The following is an 18,453-nucleotide window of genomic DNA, read 5'->3' as shown; positions in this document are numbered from 1 at the left end:
AAGTCTATGTTTATGATTATCAGAATAACATGAAATTATGTTACAAAATTATTAGAATTTTTTTTAGCAGCAGATTTTCCAGGTCATATCCATGTTATTGTTGTTTTTATTATTTACTTTTGTTGGGTTTTTTTTAAACTAATTTTCAGGTAATTTCCTTGCACTTTTCACTAACTTTTTGCTAATTTTTGGGTCGTTTCGTCTTTCGTTGCCATTTGCCTTCATGTTTTTGAAAGACAGCATTCCAATTTGCTCAGATTTGAAAGGGTTAAATACCATTTTGCTTGTACTTATTTACTTCAACTTGAGTAAAACTTTAAATGCAGGTCTTTATCTTGTTATGAGTTATTTATTTAATGCAGCTTTAAAGTTGAAGGATTTGAATACTTTCTTCGTCATGACTACAGCACATACTGTATATATGAGAGGTCACCGTGGTGTCAGTGTTGTGTTAGCTTACTGAGGAGATGTTCCGATCTTGTATCAGCAGTGTATGCAGGAGTTTGTGTTCACTAACATTATTCAGTAATCCTTCCATATCAGTGAGCACACATGATGTTTTGATTAAGATTTTTTATTACAAAATGTTACAAAACTAAGTAAAAATGTCTACATAACTAACATGTAATCATAATTTAAATAGATAAATACAGATGTCCATTGTCTGCCACGGGGACAGAGGACACAGCTGCACTAATGCAAAACAAACACAGAAACAAAGTGGCCAATTTGACCTTTGACCCTCAGGGGGGGGTCATTCAGATGTTCCAGGGATGATGTCATGCTGAGAGCGACAGGTACTGTTAGAAAAAACAACATATCTGACAGCGATTCAACAGGAGAAGGAAATGAAGCTGTGGGGAAAAGTGAAAATCATATGTGATGATTTGTGCCATGATTGCGTCACTGAGGCCGTTTCTGCTTTCTGCCGTCGCCCTTTCTTTCACATAGCAGCCACGTTGGTGCGTACGATCTCTGACGTGGTTGTGTTTTAACTTCATGGGAGATGTTTGGAAATGCTGTGGCTCGTGTTTGGTTGCTAATTCTCCTGGCATGAACCTACAGGGGAGAAGAGCGGAAAGAGTTAGGGACTGTTCATTATTTATGAGAGAGGTAAGGGTGATGCAAAAAGAAGGAGGCATTTTTAAGCACTAGGGTGGGACTTTTCAGTTTGGAGGGACATACAACTTTGCGTGGCAGTATTTTGTATTTATTTTACCCCAAATTTCTAAAGAAAACATGCCTTCCATGCAAGTTTGAAAGGAATGTTTTCTTTAAAAATTGCCAAATTACACCACTAATCATAGCCAGAAACTGTAAAAAGTCCTTCAACACACACAACACGTGTGGGATGAGTGCTTCCATCAGAAAAATTCATAACCAATTCTGAGTTTCAAATAGTGATATTCCATCAGAAAAATGTTGTTCTATGTGCCTTTGTGAAAAACTTGTAATACAAAAATAATTGTCAACTGGGGAAGTTTTCATTGCGATGGCTTCTTTTGTCTCTGCTGTGTGTGAATTTTACAATATATATTTTTAAAGGCCAATGAATACATTTTTTTTTTTTTCCCAACAACTTCTAAGCCAGAAATCTCCAATTCAGTTCCATTCATACCCTGACTCATATAACATTTTATTCCTAAAAACATGGTGATTTTTTTTTCAGCTGTTGTCATTATTTTCTGATTCACAGAGTGAAAAAAAGAGATGTCCAAAATGCCCTCTGTATAAACCTTTCACTGATAATTTTTAAAAAATGAGACATTTGGATTTGGACCTGGCTTTATCCAATGTTCAGATTTTTCTTGTGGAAATATTCGCAAATTAGCAATCAACTGCAGAGGTTTCATTTTTGACCCTATTTATCTATAGTGTCTTCCCTTAAAGAAAATGATAAAATAATAATTTATTGCTTTTTTTTTTAGATATGTAGGATGGATTGCCTTAAAATTTTGTGCAGACATTCATGGTTCCCTGATGATGAACGCTGCTGATTTTGGTGATCCCCTGACATTTCATCTAGCGCCACCATGAGGTTGACATTTGTGATGCATGTCTACATTAGCATTTACAGAGCCACTAACTGACTCTCGGTCTCATTATGCAATCATTTAGACCTTAATCAGGTTACAATTCAAGAGCAAATTTCACTTACAGTTTGCTCTGCTTTGATTGTATCACTGAACTCACTCAGCCAAAACGATTATTACATTACAGGCACAAGATTTTATTATGTTATTGGATTTTTATTAATACATTTTACTTTATTACATTATAAAAAATGTTACATTTGGGTTTCATCTTTTTGTTTGAGTTTGAAAACTGTTCCTGCTTTCCTGGGACACACAGACCTGGTGGAGTTTAACCAAATGTTGGATTTTTTCCCTCCTCTACTGCTCAAAACTCTGAACAATCTACGGTCAGCCTGTGGTCACTCACATGTGCCGATGCGCTCCTCCAGAAAGCCGATCTGCTCGCTGAGGGAGTCGATGCGGTCCAGTTGCTGGAAGGAGTGGGACAGTAAGGTGGTTTTGTCTGACCAGCCCTCGTCCAGCGACAGCGGGAAGAAGCTGCTGAAGGGGGCCAACACCAACTGTAGCTTCTGCACACAGTGAGAGAGAGGAGGAAACATGAGGCGAAAGAGAAAATTGCTCTGAAAAAAGACCATTACTTACCTCATAAACAAAAAAAAACCAAAAAAAACAATGTGACCCACAGCATAATTATACTTCAATAGCTAATCTGCACTTCTGCTGGTTCCACTAAACAGAGGCAGGTCTCTAATAAAACCAATAAAACATCTGAAAAGCTATTGTGTAGGTCTGGCATCTCAAACAATCTTTTGTTTGGGGATTAAATAGCAACTAAGATTTTATATCATACGAGGACCAGAAGTGTTCCTGGTGAGTGAGGCTGGGAGGTATCAGAGCAGGTGGCTTTTATTTGTGTTTGAACATGTGTTCACCATGGCCAGATTGTGAGACAATAGGCCCCTGGGCACAAATGTGCAAAGTGCCCCACCACCTCTCCTACAAAGGAGCAAAACACACAGACTTTGTGGTGGTTTTGCATCTCTTTGTTGTCATTTTGACTCTTATTGAGGTAATTTTGTTTCTCTTTGAGGTCATTTGTGTCTCTTTGGTTGTGGTTGTTTTGCCTGTGTGTGTAGTTATTTATGTCTTTGGAATTGGTCATTTTGTGTCTCCTGGTGGTCATCTTGTGTCTCCCTCTGGTTGTTTTGAAGGTTTTTGCCATCGTTTTGTGTCTCCTTAAAGTAACTTTATGTCTGTTTTAGTCGTTTTTTGTTATTTTGCCCATTTTTTTAGTTATTTAATGTCTCTTTGCGGCTCATTTGCATCTCTTTGTGGTCTTTTTTGTGTCTCTAAGTTTGTTTTGGGTCTCTGTAAGGTCATTTTGTGGCTTTTTTAGTTGTCCTGGTCTCTTTAAAGCTAACTTCTCTGTCTTCTTGTGGGTGTTTTGTGAAATTTTAAGTCTTTTTTGGTCCTTTTTTTTCACTTTTGTCATCTTGTGTCTCCTTGGGGTTATTTTGTGTTTCTTTGGGGTAACTGTATGTCTACTTTAGTTGTTTGTGCCTCTTTGTGGTCACTTTATCCCTCCTTGTGGTTGTAATGTAGTCATTTGGGCCTCTTTGAGATAACCTTATGTCTTATTGGGGTAATTTTGAGTCTCTTTGAAGTAATTTGATGTCTTTTTTGGTTGGTTTGTGTTGCTTCTGTAGTTATTTTGGATCTCTTTGTGGTCTTTTTAAATCTCATCTAGGTTGGTATTTGTCAGTGTGAGTAACATTTTGTAAGTGAAGTGTTCATGTGTTTTCTTGCACACCTTTTCCAGGAGCTCCACTCTGTTCCTCAGGCTCTGCACCTCCTCCGTCACATTCTCCGTCTGGCTGAACCCTCCACCTGTAGAAACCATACACATACAGAGACACACATCAGAGGACGGCGGGTTTAAATTTGTGGAACTGGAAACTAAGCGAGGAGGGGCAGGGGAGGGAAGGGTCAGGGCACGGATCAAAGGCGAAGACGGAGTGTGTTTAACCCTCTCTCTCAGATCTAAAGTTTATATCTCAGAAGATTCCTTCGAGCATCCTGCCCCTCATCAATCCCTCTCTTTGGATGATTCATGGCCACTGCAAAGTCTGTGAACTACAAACCGGGGAAAGGGCCGCAGAGCTGCAGGGAGGCCGGGGGAATTTAGGGCACGGGGGGGGATCACGAATATGGGAACTGGCGAAAAAAGCCGATAGAGAGGTCACCAGAAATAGACCGAGCGCTCATTCATCCCTCCTGTGAACACGCATCGGTTACGGGGAAGTGTCTGCACAACTCCACTCGAGGGGAACGTCTCAGGAGCAGGCGGGACCCAGATCGGGATGCAAAATTAGGGACCCCCTGCTTTCTGGCTGTGCTTTGGCAGACAGAGTTAGAGCAATGTCTCCCAGATGTGGTCCATTATTAAGACGAGAATGGGTTCAGAAACAGTATGAGGAGGAGGAGGAGGAGGAGGAGAAGGGGGGAGGTGGCGATGACCCCCAGCAGACAGGGTTGATGGAGCTGGAATGAGACTACAAGTGTTGGCTAAGAGAAAAAGGGAGACGGAGGAGGGGGTGGAGAAATTCAAACGTAGTCCAACACTCCTCCACGGCAGCTTGTTGGCAGAGTCAGAGCGATGGTCTAAACCCGTGTTTACGTTTGTGATCTCCATCAACACGCCACTGACGCGTGCATGAGAAAAGATAACGGAATGCAGCCTCAAGTCTCTGCTGGCCTTGCTTTTTTTTCGCAATGAAACTGAGCCACAAATAACTCATCCATCGCTTTCATAGAGTAGAAAGATCTGTCATATTTTTTGGCTTTTCATCCCCCCCCTCTTTCTTCATGTGTCTTTTCGCCAACTCAGCAACACTTGCCGGACGCGAGTCGTGGGAGTGAACGCTCTCATTTTAACTGAGGAGTTCCATTTTGTGTGATTTTCTTCACAACAGAAACACTGATAAAGAGGAGGCAGTTTGGAGCGGAGCCCGAGGAAATCTGGCACGCTCACGTTTACATGACAGAGTGTTCATTTCCTGACGAGCACATGAGACAGTTTCCCCTTTAGATTTACAGTTTGGCGACTCACAGAAATCCCAAAAGGTGGATAGATTTGGGAGAAATCAGGGAAAGGTATGTCTTCTTCAAGGTTTCATGTTGCATAGATTCCCAAAACAGCAATAACGCTGACACAGAACAGGAATTAAAAGGAATGTCCCGGGGTCAACTACTACATTTGTAGACATGTGTGGGGGGTATATTATTTTGTTGCTAAGACACAGGAAGCACATACAAATGAAAATAGACTTTTTCACGGTAAGATTAAACATTGCAGGATTTTTGTCTGTATCAGCATGGGAGCTCTATTGGAGTCAGATGTTTGTTTTTGTTGCATAGGAGTCAACTGAGTCATAATCAAACTGGTCCCAGTCTCACCACACGGGGGCCAGACCGCAGGACATCTGTCTGGAGTCGGCACCAGTCGCAGTGCATTATTACTCACGGTACGAGTTGAGAGTGGCATAGCGCGTACCAAAAGTAATAATGGACCGCGAAGCTGGCTATGTGTCTTTTCTTCAGTGCTCCAGACACTTTGCTGCTGCAAGAAAACACACAAAATCATGCAGCACGCACACACCTCCTCCTCCTACACTGATCATTTACCCGCATCGGTGTGACCACCCACTGTTGCCTGGCTGGTCTGGGTGGGAGGCGGAGGAGGAGGAAGGCCTTGACAGGAACGGCCATCTCCGGCAAGCCTGAAGCCGTCTCTGCACGCACATCGATAGCTGCCAGCGGTGTTCACACACTCCTGGGCGCATGGCAGCTGCTCGCTACACTCGTCCACATCTGACGAAAAAGACAAAGAAATGGGTTAATATGTGTGTGAATATGCTCACAGAGACTAGCACAGGTATGGACTCGAGTCACATCACTTGGATTTGAGTCATTCTTGAGTTAAATGTCTTGGACTTGAGTCAGACTCAAGTCAAATGACTTAAACTTTAGTCTGATTTGAGTCACATGGCTTGAATTCAAGTCATACTTGAGTCACATGACTTGGATTTGGGTCTGACCTGAGTCACATGACTTGGATTCAAGTTTGACTCGAGTAACATGTCTTGTACTTGTATGAGACTTGAGTCACATGTCTTGGACTTGTGTGAGACTTGAATCACATGACTTGGAGTCAAGTCTGTTTTGAGTCACATGACTTGGACTTGACTAAGACACGAGTCACATGAATTAGATTTGAGTCAGACACAAGTCACATGATTTTGACTCAAGTCTGATTTAAGTTATGTGACTTGGATTTGAGTCAGACTTGAATAACATGACTTGGACTTGTATCAGACTTGAGCCACATGACACCAGTGACTCGAGACTACACCTGGACTGAAGCCTTTTGAGTTGAATATACTTGATACCTTCCCCCAAGTCCAAAGACCTTAGAGCATATTATTCAAAAAGTGTGCTGCAAAATCAATTCCCCTTTATTTCCTGTATCAGATAACATCAACACTATGTATTCCCAGTGAGGCGACGCGTCCAATCAAATTGCAGAAGAGAGCCATGAATAACTAACATTATGTTAATGAGCGCCAGGTGGAAAAATTATACCAAGGATAATTTCATTACCATACAACAACTCAAACACAAAACGTCAATGACAAATGGAGATGCAACCACTTTTGAATTGAACTGAAGCTGCACAAAGAGGGTAAGTCAAGGCTAATTTTAGCATACAGTAGTTAGCGAGCTAATGCTTAGCTAACATGATTTCTCTTGTTAAAATTGTGGTGAAGAGTGCATTATGACTTGTTTGTGACTTGAAACCAAAAGCCTGGGCCTTGGAACTTGACTTGGGACTTATCAGTGTTGACATAGGGACTAAAATGTGTGTGTATTTCAACTTACCTGTTTGGCACTGGTGTCCTGTCCAGCCTAGTGGACATGCACACTGGTTTGGTCTTAAGCAGGTACCTCCGTTCACACAGGGTTGTCCACACACAGCTGGAAGTCACATTTAAAGGAATGAGTCAGCATTTGAGGAACAGCACGTGTTTGCTCTCTTGCCAAGAGCTAGATGAGAAAATCAAAAGCACTCATGTCTGTGTTAAATACTAAGCTACAGCCAGGAGACTGTTAGCTTAGCTTAGCTTAGGTTAGCTTAGCTTAGCTTAGCTTAGTTTAGGTTAGCTTAGCTTAGTTTAGCACAGAGGCAGGGGAAACAGCTAGCCTTGCTGTTTCAAATCTGCCCACCAGAGCCCCAAAACTCTCTAATACAACACTAATTTTAGTATATGTACAACACATCATTTGTAAAAAGAACAGGATGTAATTTAATATGGAGTTATGTGTTATAGCTACTATTTCTTGGTTGGGTGCTAAGTTTGAAAAATATGCTCATTAACCTATTTGCCAAGAGTTAGGTGAGAAAATGGCAGAAACTAAGAGCAAGTCATTGTTTTGCAAGTCACAACTAAGTCTCAAGTCCCAAGTTAAGACTGACAAGTCCAGACTCAAGTCACAATACCTAAACTTTGAGTTTCCGTACATAACAAGTCATAATGTAAACCATATTTAATGCAATTTAACAACAGAATATGGATACATTTGATTTGAAAAATCATGAACGCTTTTAGAATGTTGTATTTATTTCTCATAACAAGTTCGCTGAAAGTTGCTCCGTCTGTAGTTTACAAGCCACACATTTTGCATACTGCAATTCTGTTTTTGTGAGAGAGTGAAACTTGCTTTGGTCTAATTTTTTTCCCAACTGACCCTCAGTGACATAATGTTATTTCTTTATGGTTTTATATTGAAACTTTAGCCCTTATCTAATAACATACTTTTTAATCATTGGGCTTGGGGTAAGGTATCAAGTAATTTCAAATCAAAAGCTGAAGTGAAATTGTGAGTCATTGGTGTTAAAGTCCATCTCAAGTTGCATGTTGTTTTTCAATTTTGTCACGATGGGTCTAAAGTCATCCAATTCGAGTCCGAGTCATTAGGCCAGGAGCTGGCTAGCTCTGCCTAGCATAAAGACTGGAGAGAGAAGGAAAAAGTATGTTTGATTGTGTCAGAATTTTGATAATTAACACAGTATCTGCATTTTTTCAGATGTACAAAAACAGAGTGTTGAAATCAGCAAGTTGTGGTTTCATAGGGAAGTGTATACTGGACTATTTCTCTTTCACCGGTTGCACCCAGCCAAGAAATGAACCACCACCTGTCTTATTTTAACACTTTTGCACTTTATTAACATCTTTATTTAACCTTTAGACAGAGCTAGGCTGGTAGTTTACCCCTGCTTCCAGTCTTAATGCTAAGCTAAGCTAACCCCTCTTGTCTGCAGCTTCATATTTAATGTACAGGTATGAGATTGATATCAGTCCTCTAACTTTCTGAAAAAAGTGAATATACATTTTTCCAAAAAATAACCTTGAACATATGAAGAGCTGCAGCTAGAACAGGTACAGCTCAGCTAAACACATCACATGTCCCTCCAGGTTACCTTGATTGCAGTTGTGAGAGTGGAACCTCCGCCAGCCCGGACAGCACTCTGAGTAGAACTGCAAAGGAGGCGCCGCTCTGCTCACCTGACGGTACGCCACAGAGTACACAGTCCTGGAGAGACAAAACAGACACATACATTTAGGGATTACTGATTATTTGCTATACTGTCATCACCGTCATGTGTGTGGTTGAGTCAGTCTAGTCTTACTCTGTTTGTTAGACCAAAAAAACGCTGATGAGGGAATGGGAATTTGTGGGACGCCCAAACCACAGACCACTGGATTCCAAGAGTGTGTCAGAGATGAGATGGAGATAGAGAAAAGGAAGGAGTGAGGGGCAGGAGAAGAGCAGTTGATTCTGGTGTGTTAGGTTTGAGGTGAGATATGAGGTGATAAACTGAGGCGAAAGCTGAAAACCTGAGAGAGAGAATCAAACAATTTAAGAAAAGTGAAGAGAATTACCATGGGATTAGAAGACCTGTGACTGAGGTCTGCCTACATAATGAGGAAAAAAAAATCCAAACTGAATTTTGGTAGTGAGTGAAGAGTTAAAAAAAAAAAGATTAAGATAGAGGGAATGTAAGGGGGGACTAGAGAGCGTCAGAGCTGGAGAGAGATCGAGAGCGCACAAGTTTGGAGGGAGACGCAGTCCAAAATAAACACGGCCGCGGTCTCTGCGGGCAGGCTGTTCATTTCCCGTAGTTACACAAAGTACTCGATATTTAGATTCCACCCAAATATGTGCCACCATGACCCAGTTCTGTGTAAAACATGCATTTGTGCATGTGGGAGAAAGTCTACATCTATTTATGACTGCACTTCTAACCCTCTGCCTTCCTAAACATGTCAGGCATTGTTTATAACCTTTATTAAATAAAGTAAATCTTGTGATGGCTTAATTGTAATGCTGTTTTGACACTGCAATGGCCTGAGTCCTTGTGTAGGGGAGAACGGGGTCAGTTGTCACATTTTTTAACTTTTATTTAAACCCTTCAAAAACTTCCTCCACAAGAGAGACAATGTAGATACAGTAACATAGGCTACCGGAAATGCTGAATCATGTTCAATGGTCACAGGTTTAAAAAAAAATCTATATTATATATGTATGTATATATATATATATATATATATATATATATAGATAAATCGATAGATAAAAAATAAAATAAAGGTTAAGGCATTTATTACATTTAAAAACATTACAATTTCTGCACCTTCAAACAGATAGTGCTTTGAATTGCAGTGCTAAAGCTCAAAATGGATCGCCGGACTGAAAGGAAAGGCCTCCTGTATTTTACATCTTTTTTTTTCTTCCTAAAAATCAACTGGTTAGTTATCAGTTAATGGGTTTCACCCTTTCGAAAGTAAAAGTAACTGAAACTGACCTCCTTAGTCTGCTATGTGACCCCTGACCCAAATGCTGAAGATTTCAGTACCTGCATTTTTTAAACATAGCCCTCTGGGGAGGGAGATCTAATGAATGTGACAAGCGACCCCGTTTTCCCCTACACCCTGGACTGAGTGGTTCAGCCGGCGTTAACCCAACTGAAGCTGGACATGCCGGATTTTGTGTTCATTTGTTGAGGAGTGTGTTATGTCGGCAGACTGAGTCTCACTTGTATGTGCTGCAGAGGCGATGCCCCTGACACAGGGTGATGTAGGGCTTGTGCACCGGCTGAACGTATGACTCTGTTGCCACGGAAACGCTGTGACGGAGGTCTTGCCCGCACACCCTCCTCCTGTGAAAGAAGGAAATGAGACTGAACATTAATACTTGCAGACTTTGGGCTGCAAAGAGCTCCTGAGATGAGCTGATTTCACACGAGATGTTTGTAAATCATTTCCACAGAGATATGTATTCTCTAAAATGCTCCCATCTGATCAGAAAGCTTGAAGAACTCCACATTAGGAGCCTCAGCGTTTCTGTTTGTCACCAGAAGCTGGCGTGCGGCCTAATTGCTTGTGACTGACCCGTGTAGTCACTCCTGAATGTGTCAGAGTTAAGAGTTGACCTTTGGCTTCTTTGGCTCCACTTGACCTTTCGTTTGGCTTTTGGTTTGTTTTTTGAGCAAATTGACTGAAAATGACAAGATGAGCCTGCAGACTCCCCCATCATCCTGTGCTGGACATAAGGGCGAAGCCTTGGTCCTGAGAGAGTGCACTCCTAAATGTTTAAATGTCATTCTGATAATTTGTTTACATTCGCAGCTGTTGAGAATGTTGCTAAAACAAACAGGTCGAAATGACAGCTCAAGTGGAGATCTGTAGCTATGAGGACCCCGCTGAGCAGATGACAGGCCATAATAAACACAGGAAGAGCGTTAAGTGAGCTGTTACCCGTGGTGAGCGAAGAACTGCGGCGTGCCCATCACGTGAAGGATGAGGAGGGAGGAGGACAGAAGCAGCGTTTGGTACATCGTCTTCCTCTTTCCCACGTTCTCTCGCTCGGTCTCTCACACTCTTCTCTGTGCCAGTCGAAGAGGAGAGGAGGGGAAAGAGGGGGAGGGGGTCGTGGATTGTAGCCAAGGTCTCCTCACGCTGAATGTATACGTTTTCCTCCGTCTACTCCAGCTACCTGTAGAGAAAGAGAGTTTGAGATCTAAAAACGGAGATTCAGCACTATTTCTGAGCTACTATAAAAACACAAAAGCACACATGTATGCATTACTGTCAGTCCTGAGTTGTTGTGAACAGAGCAGGTTGAACTCTCTCTGAACTGTCCCTGCATGCACTCTGACAAGGCAAACGGACAAAGAACTCCCTTCACTTATCCCTTCACACCATTTTTGGATTATTACATACTGTACAGGATTAAAGAAGTGCACGACAGACAGCTTGGACGGCGCTATCCCACAGGCACGTTTTTAACACACCAGCTACTAAACCCTCGGGTAATCTCTAACAGGGCATGAAAGCCAGCCGGGCGAGATCACAGGTTACAGAGATCGTGGCCTGCAGGAGCCTCTTCAGTTATCCTGGGGAAAACGGAGGGGGGCGATGCTAAGCCTCAGTTAACAGCTTGCATATTTCTCTGATCCCCCGCTGGCTTGACGCCCAGAGACATATCTAAAGCCTGTGTTCATTCACAAATCAGAGCGGCGGCGACTCTTGAAGACGACACGTGCACATGTGCGACAATAAAGCATCATAACATTGACAACGAGGGGGGCGCCGCAGGGCAGAACGCTCATCCAAAAAGTTTTTACTAGTTGGGTGCGGTATGATCTAATTGGATAATAACTTTTCATTATGATGTTGTGGAAGCTTATTATATTTAGAATTAATGTGTCCTTTAGAGTTTCATTAAATGCATTACTAACATTTCTACACAAACCACTCTGCTAAGGGACTGTTATGTATGAGAGGGGAAGGGGTGGTTATGTTTTTTAATTTGGCTTAGTGAAAGGACATACAACTTAAAATGATCATATTTCGTATTTATTTTTAATACCCTCAGAATCCCAAAGCTGGCAAGTGGATTTGAAAAGCATTTTTTCTTTTATCAATAACATTTTTTATGCCGTTTATAGCAGTGAAAACAAATTATAAAAGGATTTGAACATTTCCAACAGTCCTTGAACAGATCACGTGCATCTAACAAGAAACGCAATCATATGTAAGCTTGAAATAGTGATAACTCATGAAAATCTAATTATTTCACAACAATTCAATGACATTTCTATAACATTAGGTTAAATTCTGCGCTTTGTTTTTAAATTTTAACTTTTGATCAACAAGGATATGTTTTTTAGATTTAGTAATAGTCGCTATTCCAAGTCACTGAGATGTTTGCTGCAGCCTCTACTTGTGTGTCTTATGGTTAGTTTGGGAAAAATTAATGAATGAATGTCCCGCAAATATAAATAAAATAAATAACCTTTAAATAACTTTTAATAAATAAATTGTTATAAAAAAGAGGGAGGGTTATTAGAAAATTATCAAAAACAAGAATGTCCATAAAAACTTTATTTATAATTATTTAAAAACAAAAACAAACTATCAAATAAATATATTTATCTGCACTTTTTAAGGTCATTTTCTTGATTGTTTTAGTTTTTTACTTTGTAATTTTAGCACATTTTCAGGCAATTTTCAGGTAATGGGCCATGTCTAAAGTTGCTTGTTGCCTTCTTCCCATGTTTTTGAAAGAAATCAAACCAATTTATTTTGGACCGAGGGTCATGCCTTTTCTCCTAGTCACTCGGAGAAGCTCAAGCAAAATATTTCTAGTTCATGGGAGGGCCAAGATTTAGGAATAAATAAATAAATAGATAAAAAGAAGTCACAACCCCTCCTCTGGTAAATTAAGAACAGTCCCTAAGATTAAGTGGTAGTGAGCTCAATTATGGAAACGAGACTTAGATTAAAACATAAATTTATTCTAAAGAAAGTATTTTATTTTCGAAATGTAGTAAATACTAGTTAAATGACACGTTCAGCATTGACACTTTTACTACATTCGCCACGAGAGGGCGCTGTCCTCTAGCCCTGTGCAGAGGCATGCAGAGCAACATCCTTCCCTCACAGCACCATCTCTGTCTCACACACACGCACGTTACAGTTACACGCTCACGCATTAAACGGATGACTCCACATATTAGGAAATAAACGCACAGAGAACCGCATCCCTACACCGAGCAGCGCGCGGGAGCTGCTGCTGGACAAGCACGCACGAGCCATCACAAGCCAATAACAAGGGGGCGCATGCATGGATATAAAAAATAATCACAAACCGTGCAATGAACAATCAGCTTCCTTAAAATTAATCCAAACAAAAAAAAAAAAACAACACTCCTATACTGCCGGAAATAGAGAAACGCAGGCGGCTCGAGCGAAATTAGTCCCGTTATAATCCGCTGCGAAGTTAAAAAGTCCGGTGATGAAACTCCGCCACTAGTCAGGTTTGTCTTGGAGCTCAGACTGTCAGAGAGCATGGGGGGTGATGGTAGGACCTCCTCCCACTCCTCCAGCTGGGTGTCCCGGAGCTCACACTGCCTGCACTGCGGGGACCCGAGCCTGACGTCACTCTACGGATTTATTTATTGATTTATTGATTATCATAGTCTATCACTTTATATTACTCAGAAAAAATGTGTTCTTTGCATTCACTAAATATAACAGGAATCTCTGTTTGCAGCTATATTGATTTTATTATTTGATTCAATTACTCTTTCTTTTTTTTTTTTACACGTTATTTTATGTTTATTTAGGGACTGTTCTTTATTTATCATAGGAGGGGGTGGTTGGGGTGTGACTACATTTTTTTGTTTGTTTCTGACCCTCCCCAAAGCTATAAATATTTTTCCGTGAGCCTTCCTGAATGACATGAGGAAACTGCATGACACTCCCCCCACTACAAATTAAAAAATAACCCTTTGATGTCTAAATGTTAAAAGGTAAAGATGGAAGATTACAATGGATTCATTGTTAATAGAATTAAGTGGTTTTGATGAAATAGCTCTATTTTAAGCACAGATTTGGTTATATGTTTTCATAAAGCGTTCAAAGACTGTTGAAAGTTTCTGTTTTTATAGTTTCTTGTTATGATGAATAGGATAATATTGGAGAATTATAAAGAAAACATTTGGAAGACTTGTATAATAACAAAAAATTGGCTGCAAAATAAATACAAAACACAACCATTTGAAGTTATTTGGCCCTCTCCTAAGCCAAAACAAAAAATCTGTCCCGCCCCACATACACATACACAAAAAATATTTGACATATCTGTTAAAACATATGATAAATGTAGCTTTACATACTATTAATTTAACTTTTAATTTCTTTTGATCTTTTTTTATTACAAACTTTAATCCAGCTGGATGTAAATGTAGAGTATTGTATCTCCATTTTATCCATAGGATTATAAATATTTCCATAAAGCTGATTTTTTTAGTTGATCCTCCAGACATACTACATGGTCATTATTTCCATTAAGAAATAACTGGGGGGAACAGACCCTATTTTCCATTGTCAATTTAAATTTAATTTTTTTATGACATAGGTCAACTTCCGCCACAAAAACTATAATAGTCGACAGTGATATAGCCTTATAACACTTGTATTACATTTGAGTTTCCAATTTTTAATACAAAAGCAGTCAAGCAATGGCTTTGGCTGGGGTACGCCAATGCCATTTACACAAACAACATACAGAACTGCAGTACATTGTAAAACTAGAATAAATAGTAATAATAATGGACATTTGTTTAGTGAATTCATGATCAGTATTTAATTTGCTATGGATTTATTTGCACAGCGGTGCACAGATGCTTGTCATAGCATAGCAATTTCAAAAACATATATTATCAATATATTGCGGGGACATTTTGAGTATTTGAATATTGGGGGTGTGAATTACTGAAATGTAGGCCTATTATTAATACATGCTCATAAACAAAGTCTGTACAATACATGCTGTAATTATTACTTCATGACGTCCATGTGATCCAGTATGAAGAGGACAGTCACTCTTATGAAATTTGATGGCATTTAACCAAATGTTAGCGTTCAGATGAGCTGAACATGAAAAAAGAAATACCAACAGACATGTATTATAAAGAGATGTACATTTGTGTTAGTTTAAAAAAAATGTAATAAAATAAGCACATTTGCACATTGGGAAAGATTATATTTTAAATGAAGATATTGGGAATTAATTTATTGCTAAAGACTTAACTGAGAAGTTCTTTTTTTTATTATTATTTCTATTCTAAATGAGAGCAGGCTGTCTTTAACCCTTAAGCACTCAGTACCAGTCTCATCTGTAGCTACGTATTTATCATATTTTGGTATCCAGCTCTTGGGCCCATAGGCCTAATAATTCTATGTTTACGTTAACTTTGCCTTCATTTCCTTCTTTAAATATGTTCTCTGTGTTTAAGCAGGCCAAAAGTAAGCATTATTAAGAAACAAAATGATATATAAATGAAAATGGAAAAAAGAAGAAAATTTACATTTGTACAAGACCTAATTAGCTTTAGCCATTGAAAATTTGTTAAAAAAAAAAAAAAATCTTACCCTCGCAGTAAGGGGTCATCAGGTGCATGTGCGCATGCAGGCTGAGCGGCGGCCATGGGCACAAGCCGCCGGACCGGTGGATTAGAGGACTCTGCCATGCTGCCAGTTTCTTTTAAAGCTCGGGCTGGTGGTTTGTCAAATAAAACCCTTGCGGTTAATTCGAGGTGCTCCCCGTGAGTCGAGCGGCCACAAATGAAATGTCTGCGGGCGTTTTTCAGTTGCTTTTTATGCAGAGCTTCCTGTGGAACGCAGGAATTGGATGGACAATCCCAAACCGGAATTCCTGTGAGTGTTTGCCGCTGATAAAACCCCTCTCCTGCACAAACACTCTCCATCCTGCTTAAACCGCTTCGCGAATCTGATTTTGAAGCATTTTTCTGTCCCCCATTGTGGTGCAGACATCTTGAAGGGGCCTTCAGCCTCCTCCTCACCTCATGGCCTTCTGCTGCCTTTGCAGTACACAGGAAAACAGGACTCTTCAGTACTGGAGGGTTGTTTGCAGTTACTGAGCCTACACCTAGCTTAATATAACACAGCTTAGCTGGCATTTCAAACATTTTAGCAGATGCCACAGCGGGAGCTCATATAGGCTCATGTTTACAGTGGTGAAGATCAAATCTGTTAAATTGCAGCTTGTTAAAGCCAAACTGTAGCACGATAACAGAGTTTCTTTTCCCCCCTTCTGCATGTGTGCTCCTATTGTAGCTCAGTGGGAGGAATGGTAAATCTTCAGCCTATATATTTTTTCACTCTCATCCACACTGCAGCAATGTCCAAATGTGTGGGACCAAGTCACTGTTTTGTCTCAATTCTTTACACTTGAGGCCTAAGCTTTGAGTTTCAAGTCCTAAACAAGTTTTTTTTATATACCACTCTTTATTAAATGTATTGCCAATATTAAATTTGCAAAATTCATGAAATCTGTTTAAAATGTGTATTATTTGTTAAAACAAGGGTCTTAAAAACATTTTTAGCTGTTAGGCTAATGCTAGCTAAGCATTAGCATGTTTTCATGTTCTTTGCAGAGTTTTTTGCATACTGCAGTTTTCTTTTTGTTCACTGCTGCATAATTTTATACATGAACTGAATTATCCTTGATATAATGTTTTTCACACTGGCAATTAGCAATGTAACGGTAGTTCTTTATGGTTTTCTCCCGCAACTTGACTGGATGGTGTTAGATATGCTCAAACAAAGTGGGTCTGAGAGTGAATAGCATTGACATTAATTGATTCAGAAAATGAAGGGAAATAAATTGAATCATAGCACCTTTTAAGTAATATGTCTTTTAATATATGGGTTTAGAGGGAAGGCATCAAGTATTTTCAAGTCAAAAAGACTTAATGTAAAAGTAAAAGTGAAATAATTGTTAAAGTTCAAGTTGAGTCGCAAATTGTTGGATTTTTTTTGTTTTGTCAAGTCAAGACCAAAGAAATCAATTTAGTAACTTAAGTCTGACTCAAGTCCAAGTCATGTGACTCATGTCTGCACCTCTGATGTCTATAGTACATTTTACACAGCGATAGCACCATAGTGCCTTTACAAACTCCCTTCTTCATGCCACCTTTACATTTTTACACAGAGCCAATCAAGGGCGGCATCATGCTGCTCCAGTGCGTGATTTTAGGTAGCATTCCAGCATCGCAGAACTAACACTTAACACAACAGTGTTGGTCTCTAGTGTGACATGTAAAGGCCCTGACACACCAAACCGACGTCAGAGAACTAGCAGTGATGAAAGCCCCCTGCTGTGTAACCAAAATAATGACCAAAATCTCCTGCTCACTTTAGTCATGTTTTTACGAAATAAAGTTATCATTTTACGAGAATAAATTGTGTGTGGCATGGCCTAGTACCAGGGACAGTTGTTACCAAGGAGGCTGTCTGTGCTGTCACCTGTTTTAATGTAATATAACATCCCTTTTCTCATAAAATTACGACTTTATTCTCATAATATCACAAGTTTATTCTCAAAATTACGACTTTATTCTCGTAATACTATGACTTTTTTCTCAAAATCTAACTTTATTTTTCTTTAACATGGCCCTAATCCTCTGTCATATGATTTAGTCTTCAGTCCATCAAAGTGTGCTAAGATCTTTCATCGTAGTTTATGATCCGACGCGCCTTTCCATAAGACACTTCTGTGCAAGTGCAAGAGCTTGGTATTAGTGTACAATTAATTTGAACTGTCACATGACCTCTTGTGAGACCTGTTTTTTTCATAGTCTTGTAATGGTTTGGTGTTTGTCTGGTTGGGGTTGTGCCCGGGTTCAGATGAGGTATCTATTGTGAGCTTTAAAAAGCTTTCGGCAATGATACAGTAGCTGACATCATGTATTGAAGACAGACAGGCTGCTCCTCCTCTGCCTTGAAGCTGAGCATGACTGAGATCAGTCTGACAACCAGGACTCATTTGTCATTCTAAGCATGTGCAGAACCAGACCACATACACACACATTTGCATGCACACACACGCATGCACAAACAAGTTTTTGTGTAGGTGTGTGTTATGTTTGGGTGGTTTGGTTTCAGGGGGCATGACACAGAACTTTACTCAAATGGAAAAAGCGTGGAGGACTTCTGCGCTTAAAGTTATGATAAGAAATAACTAAATTTTTGAATGCTTGCTGAAGAGTGTTCAGTGTTTGGTGTTCCATCTGCATTAATTTAAGGGTCTGTACTAACTAAATGTTCGATCTGACACTCCCTGCATACAAACTATTTTCTCTGTGATAACAAAGAGGCTACGTGCTGAGGCACCATGGGAACACTTTGCTTCGGGGTCGCAGGTGACCACACACCATCAAGGCTGATCGCTCAGAGGGGGCGCATTAGAATATAGGATGCAAAATCAA

The 18,453-nt window shown here is 40.0% G+C and overlaps 1 protein-coding gene across 2 annotated transcripts; it reads right to left on the bottom strand.

Annotated features, from left to right (window-relative positions):
* Positions 1–558: 558 nt before the first annotated feature.
* On the bottom strand, positions 559–15,802 carry egfl7 (EGF-like-domain, multiple 7). Of its 2 annotated transcripts, none has more exons than XM_042508935.2 (9): positions 15,596–15,802; positions 10,913–11,150; positions 10,192–10,314; positions 8,575–8,687; positions 6,975–7,070; positions 5,721–5,906; positions 3,847–3,923; positions 2,443–2,605; positions 559–1,059 (listed from the first exon to the last, which is right to left on the bottom strand). In XM_042508935.2, exons 2-9 carry the CDS (start codon positions 10,990–10,992, stop codon positions 1,040–1,042), a joined length of 858 nt encoding a protein of 285 aa, XP_042364869.2. In that variant the 5' UTR covers positions 10,993–11,150; positions 15,596–15,802; the 3' UTR covers positions 559–1,039. The 2 variants fall into 2 exon arrangements, with proteins under 2 accessions (XP_042364869.2, XP_042364870.2); XM_042508936.2 differs by lacking the exon at positions 15,596–15,802 and adding an exon at positions 13,309–13,471.
* Positions 15,803–18,453: the final 2,651 nt, after the last annotated feature.

The sequence above is a fragment of the Plectropomus leopardus genome, chromosome 20 (genome assembly GCF_026936395.1).
Source record: "Plectropomus leopardus strain MGB_pleo_1.0 chromosome 20, ASM2693639v1, whole genome shotgun sequence".
Classification (NCBI taxonomy): domain Eukaryota; kingdom Metazoa; phylum Chordata; class Actinopteri; order Perciformes; family Serranidae; genus Plectropomus; species Plectropomus leopardus.
The sequence above is the reverse complement of the archived record's forward strand: the minus strand, read 5'-3'. Positions and strand labels throughout refer to the sequence as shown.

Bases quoted from the DNA above. Each gene is read 5' to 3' on its own strand.
- egfl7 (XM_042508935.2), bottom strand. From the start codon at position 10,992: ATGTACCAAACGCTGCTTCTGTCCTCCTCCCTCCTCATCCTTCACGTG. The intron at 10,315-10,912 runs GTAACAGCTCAC...CTTCTTTCACAG, and splicing joins CAGTTCTTCGCTCACCACGG to GAGGAGGGTGTGCGGGCAAG. The intron at 8,688-10,191 runs GTGAGACTCAGT...TTGTCTCTCCAG, and splicing joins CGCCTCTGCAGCACATACAA to GACTGTGTACTCTGTGGCGT.